This window comes from Propithecus coquereli, unplaced genomic scaffold (genome assembly GCF_000956105.1).
Source record: "Propithecus coquereli isolate 6110/MARCELLA unplaced genomic scaffold, Pcoq_1.0 Scaffold78, whole genome shotgun sequence".
Taxonomy (NCBI): domain Eukaryota; kingdom Metazoa; phylum Chordata; class Mammalia; order Primates; family Indriidae; genus Propithecus; species Propithecus coquereli.
The window spans coordinates 809,252-815,938 of NW_012153951.1; the positions used below are offsets into that span (position 1 = coordinate 809,252).

The window sequence follows — 6,687 nt, forward strand, 5'->3', positions numbered from 1 at the left end:
TATCTTTAAGATAAAGAATTTTCATTTATTACTTTTGGCCAAATGGATGTACAGGAAAACACATTCTCTATATCATATATTTTGTTACCTAACTGTAAACTTGTATTAAAGAACCAACTTCAAAAAGTGTATAAAGGGGGGCTAGGCACAGTGGCTCATGCCTGTAATCCTAGTCCTCTGGGAGGCTGTGGACAAGAGGATCTCTAGAGGTCAGGAGTTTGAGACTAGCCTGAGCAAGAACAAGATGCTGTGTCTACTAAAAAAATAGAAAAAAGTACAGCTGGGTGTGGTGGCACACACCTGTAGTCCCAGCTACTTGGGAGGCTGAGGTAGAAGGATCGTTTAAGCCCAGGAGTTTGAGGTTGCTGTGAACTATGATGATCCCACTGCACTCTAGCTGGGGTGACAGAGCAAGATCCTGTCTTCCAAAAAAAAATATAGTGTATAAAATAAACCAATTATCCAACTCAAACCTATATACAACGCTTACTCTGATCAGGTCTTTTGTTGACATTAGCACTAATATCTGTTTCTATGAAGCTCTGCAGGGAAGAAATGTATACAAACGTTTTACAAGGAAATATAAGCACAAAAAGCAACAGAAACAAAGTACACGCAACTCCGACACTGCATGCTTCACACTTATCTGTGGTTCTGTCTACAAAGCTTAAAGAGAGAGAATAAAATAGTTAAATAGGATAGGAAAGCTAACTAGCTTTCATATTTCCCACATCATCTCTTCTTGACACTGTGAGATCATTGTTCTCTAGAATATTGTAATTCTCAGAACAGTATAAAAGTCAAAGAAATTCGGAAATGGGATGGAATTTAGAAGTTGCCTTTCCAGCTAGTCTAATATAAAGATGTGAAGACTGAGCTCCCAAGTCATTAACAAGTTCAAGACTAGTCCAGTTCTTATGACTTCCTCACTCCAATGATCTCTTTCCCTTACCACCTATAGAGATGCAACTGTCAATACCAAAATATTATCCAAAGATAATTTTTTGACAACCTGCCATTTTTAACAACCACCAACATGAGTTCAGAAGAAAAATAATGTGAGAGTTAAATGTACTTCACTTGAGAACAAAGTAGAACAACTCAAGTTGTTGCCTCCCTTCTTGCTATGGGAGCCACCTATTAGGAATAATAGCCAGAGGGCTGAGCGGTCTTTTATTGGCCTTTCCACCTTCCCTCTTCCTATGTGAACAAAATCCACCCAGCTCGCTCTATAACCTCCTCCTCTTATAATCTGATCAATAATCTCCTTTCTTCATCTAAGAAAGAAACAACAATGAAAAACTATATCCACCAACACTAATCACTTTCCTACTTCAGACCCCTATCTTTTCCTCTACTCTTTGAGTATTCTAAATATAGTTCATGTTCCTGGTGTTTCTCATTGTGCTATCTTTGCAAACTACAAATTCCAGAGGCATGTTTCTGTTGTTTTATTATGTGGTATGACAATGGAAACAGTAATTCTCCTGACTACTTCCATGATTAAAATGAGATTCAATAATATATATGAAAGCACTCTGTAAATTATAAAGTTTAAGATGTAAGTAGTACTCCTATCACATTAGAAAGATAAAACATTCCTGATTGCTCATAACAAGTACGTTAAAACGTTTCTAGGAAGTTATAGCCTACATTAGGGATTTAACTAATCTTAAAAGAAATTAGTCTTCTGCCATAACCCAAGCAGTAGCACCTAACATTCAGTAAATCATATTTGTCAATGATTCGTTTACTTAAAAGTTTAATGAGTGATATAGTTCTACAATATGCTTAATTTTAGAAAAAATCACTTTTGTAACATAAATTATTTATTGCTATTTTTAGACACAATTATTGACTGTCTATCAATACCAACATGATTAAAACCTGCTAGTTTAAAATATCTTCAGAGTTAAATTAGTACAGCTTTCTTAACATTGTCTTAATTTTCCTGAGAAACTTACTTAGGCATAGCACTCACATAAAATTCTAATTTGTCTGAGTCAACATAAAAGAAAATCTAATCAAAATGGCTAGTAAAACAAAAGAAAACTCAATGTCTTTTTAACAGCTTAGTTCTAAATTAAAAGATACATATTCAGCCAACGGAGAATAACATTTGTACTGTCAAATAAACATTCATCCAAGAATGTATGCATGCACAGAAATTAAAATATTATTGAGAATTAAAATGTTACCTCTGTTCTTATAAAATCGACTAGGCTTAATGTACAGTAAGCAGTCAAAATTACATTGAATAAATGACCTCAACTGAAAAAATCTATCTTTCTTCAGAAATACCAATACTACATAGGAAAAAAAAAAAGCATTCCTTTTCATGGCAATACAAATTCATTTCAATTTATGATGAAAACAGCCACTAGAAAAATACTTGGTGAATGCACTTTATTCAAGTATGTATTTATTTATTTTTTAGGCCATCTGATAATATATAACAAAATCTCCAAATAAAAGATTTAACTAAAAAATATTCAGAGAAGGACCACACCATGAAATTACTCTTGTTCCTGTATCTTCTGCGTTTTCTATTTTTACAACCAACAGCATGCATTTCAAATACCTATAAATATCCCTTGACATTTTATAAAAATACCCTTCTAAAACATTTAAAGAACCATACAGGTAATTATAATTTAGTTGAAGTATGGCAATGATCTTAAAAAAATGTCAGTAAGAATAACTTACTAGGCTCAATGAAATAAAGGTAACTTTAACTAGGTATCTGTTATTATCAATAAACTACTGAAGTCTCACCCAAATCTTGTAGTTAAGCATTCTCTTTCAAGCTTCAGTTCATTAAAATTAAACAAAAAATTTTAAACAACAAGCTCTTAAGTAAACAGTTTCTGGTATTTTAAAAAAGCCAAAACCAGTTTTATTTTTCCTTGGGGGATTAAAAATTTTCCTACATGATGCTGACCTCCAGCTTTGTATTTGTTTCCAAGAACTACTAAGCTAAATTTGAATAGAAATTATTTCAATATTCTATAGAACTGGTTTTAAGGTTGGGACTGACTGGTTTTTCTTCTCAAGCTCTATTGAAAGCCTCTTATTCAAGCACAAACACACCACCAATAAAACACACTGACTTAGATATACTTAAATAAACTGAAGCAAAATTACAACCAGTGCTCCAAGATACGTTTGTGAAATACTCAGTATTTATTTCTGCTTATTTTTACTTTTTGCCCTGTCATTGTTCATCAGATTGTACCCAGATTTTGCTACCTATTTATAGCCCTGGTCAAAATACACACGAACAGAATTCACTTAAAAAGAAAGATGGTAGCATAACTCAAAGATTATTTTTTTGTTTGGTATCTGTTAACACAGATAGTCAAGGGCCAAAGCTTTAAGTACCACATAGCTAAAGACAAAAGACTATAATGTTCTCTATCACTGAGGAATATATACTGAAGCACCAAAAAATGTAATTATGGCCATAAATGATCTAATTTCCAAATCAATGAGTATCTGGGCAAATAACATAAGAAAACTAAGAGTGCTATTTTTTTCCTCTCAAAATTCCAACACTATACAAAATAAAGAATATGGTCAACATTATATAATAAACCTTAGAAAATCATGATCCTGTCTGGGTATACAACCATTCAACTGAAGAATAACCACAGCATTCAAATTACCAAAAAAAATTGAAAGTCAAAAAACTCACTTTATATAGTATCTTGCACCTTCAAAAGTGTATGCTTCTTCCCAGCCAGTAGGCAAATCTAAAAAAACATACATATATTACAATTAGTATTACTTCAATGAGATAGCAAAATAACTATTTTAACTATTCATTTTCATGATTAGCTATTTTAAGTAGGTTTCTAACGAAGTGTAGGACTGGCAATACAATTAATAACAGATATAATTTCATTTTTTGAAAAAGGGCAATTCAAACTTAAAGTTGCCAGAAAAGAATCGACAGTATTAGAGATTATCTAATGTAATTATACACTCTAATGATCAGGATGGAGAGCAACTATGCTTTGGCACCCCAAAAATCAAAAGGGAGCCTTCTAAATCCCAAGTGAAATACCTATGAATATTTGGCAAAAAGCCAAAACTGTGCATAAGAGGAAATGTCTGTCTCTTCTGGGGAATATTGTGTCTATTTAAGACCATATTTTTCAGCTTCATAAATGAATCCATCTAGGAAGTGTCACAGCTAAGAAGGAAGAACTTCCTAAGTACTTAATTAGTGGAAAAGAAATCTGACACCAAATTCTTCTGTGTGTATTTCAATACGCTTGAGTCCTGACTTTAAGAAATGCGAAGTTCCAAGTAATAAACTCGGAAATGATTCAGGTGACCGATGATGATATCTTCATGTGCTAACATATTACTTATGAATGACAAGTGGTTTGGATTTAATCATAATACCTCTCTGAATTAAAAAGCCATTGGTGTGTGCACAAAACCACAGAATCCAAGCAAACCAAACCAAACCAGAAAAAAAATTAATATGAAATCACCTAAGAGAATAACATTTTTCTGTGGTGTGAATGTTACCAAATCTGTGGGGGTAATTAAGACACATATTTATATTACACATAACCGAAATAAGCATAATTCCATAGGATGATAAGGCTAATTTAAATACCACATTGTCTTTTATGAAATAAATTTGTTACTATCCACAAAAGCAAAGAGAACATCAAAGTTGAAGTATGTATGCAAAACACTAGAAAGGTATGTTGAAGCAAAAGACTGCACTGGGAGATTAAGAAATATGATGGTGTATTAGTCAGAAATACCTTCAAAAAATGTAACCTCATCATGCTTGCTACACCAGCCTTCCCTTACCTCCTCCACCTTTTTGCAAATTTGGAGACATTAGTCACTTCACAGAACCCCAGCATTTAACAGAAAAGGCAGGTTTGTTCAACATGCTGGCAACTTCAACAGATTCACAGAATCTCAGAGTTGGAGAGAAAGTAACCCGGAGAACAGCTCGGAGGGACTGCTGAAACTGGCCTCACCTTCGATCCAAACTGTTCTCAAGCCTTTCCAACCACCAGAAATAGAGGCAGGCCAGTCAGGGAACACATGTTACATTTCAAAGACAAACAAGTTTCACGAATGTAAACAAAGAATGACAAAAGAAAGCCAGACCAGCACTGAAACTACAAGGAGCCCTTCTCCAGCTCAACTCACATTTAGCATTCAAACATGCTACCAAAGCCATCAGAGAGATCCGCTGCCACGCCGGCCCCCTCCAAGCGGGGCGCGCGTGCCCACACACGGGACACCCCCTCGCACGCCCACCGCCTCCTGGCGGTCTGTGCAACCTCAGTGCCGCTGCCGGGGACTTTGAATCCGGAGAGCGAGCAACTGCGGCTGCGAATGCCTCCTCCGGCTCCGGCTGCTCCTCCCGTGGCAGGAGGGAACGCGCCAAGCGTTTCCCGAGCTGTTCCCTGTCACAGACAGGATCGCAGCACCCCCGGACTCCTCTCCTCCTCCTCCTCAATCAGCCACCTACCCACAAGTCCCACCTAGGAGGAGGAAGCTGCAAGGGAGGAGGCAGCTCTCCTGGGAGGGGGAGAGGATGTGGAGACGTTATCCCGGCGGGCGAGTGGCAGGGTCCCGGGGCTGCAGGAAGGGCAGTGGGGAAGGGCTTCCTAAAAGCTTTTGGGGGTGAGATGGGAGCTGGGGGGTGCGGGGGAGATTAGGAACGGCCGCGGACGAAAAACTCAGGATTCCAGGTCTCACGGAGGGGATTGTTGGCCGCCCTAGGGGTCGGGGGTGTCCAGGTTGGGATGGGAGAAAGGGCGCAGTAAGAGGGCGCCGTCCCCCAGCGGCGATGAAAGGCTGAGGAGGAAGAGGTGCCCAGAGACCGGGGAGAACTCCAGGCGCGGAGCCCCGGCAGCCGCTCTACCTGCGGCCGCCCCCGCCGGCCTCCGCCCCGCCTCGCCGCCTCCCGGGGCCCGCGGCTCGGGGCAGGTTGCCGGGCGCCGGGCGGCCCGGGCTCTGCCGCCTCCTCCCGGCGGAACCCAACTCCGCTCGGGCCCGGCGGGGCTCGGCGTTACCTGTGCTCTGCCGCCGGTGTCCGGTGACCACGGCCTCGCCGGTGACGGGGTGCAGCCAGGTGGTGCTCTTGGCCTCCTCGCTGCAGGGGAGAGAGAAGGGGCACAGACCGAGCGTGAGTGTAGACGCGCGGGCGAGCCGAGGGGGCTGCAGGGGCACAGACCCGGGCGCTCTCTCCCGCTCGCACCAGCCTCCCGCCTCCTGCCCTCCCGCCCCCTCCGAGCCCCCGCGCCGTCGCCGGCTCTTTACTTGATGAAGAAGACTCGGCCGCCCCTGGTGATCCCGTACGTCCAGGACCGGGGCAGGGAGCAGATCCACTCCAGGTTCAGATCCGCCGCCATGTCTGATCCCCAGCCGCCGCCGCCGCCTTCTCCTGCTGCCGCCGCGGCTGCCGAGGGAGGAGGGAGCGAGCGAGCGAGCGAGCGAGCGAAGGGAGCGCAGGGAGCGCGGAGCGAGCGCGGCCGGAGCGCGCCTCCCCGGCCCGGCGCGCCCCCGCGCGCGCCCTACCCCCTCGGGCGGCGCCCGCCCCGCCGCCCCGGCTGGGTCCGGCCCGCGTCGCCGCCCCTCCGCATCGTCCCCGCCGCCGGCCGGCCGCCCCGCCGCGCTCGGGGGATGGGCGAGCGGCGCCGCGCC

General features: G+C 42.4%; 1 protein-coding gene across 1 annotated transcript; it reads right to left on the reverse strand.

The window, feature by feature from the left end:
- Window positions 1–3,690: 3,690 nt before the first annotated feature.
- LOC105825094 (pleckstrin homology domain-containing family A member 5-like) lies at window positions 3,691–6,395 on the reverse strand. The gene is made up of 3 exons (XM_012662772.1): window positions 6,304–6,395; window positions 6,057–6,136; window positions 3,691–3,752 (listed from the first exon to the last, which is right to left on the reverse strand). The coding sequence occupies exons 1-3, from the start codon at window positions 6,393–6,395 to the stop codon at window positions 3,691–3,693; spliced, it is 234 nt and encodes a 77-aa protein (XP_012518226.1).
- Window positions 6,396–6,687: the final 292 nt, after the last annotated feature.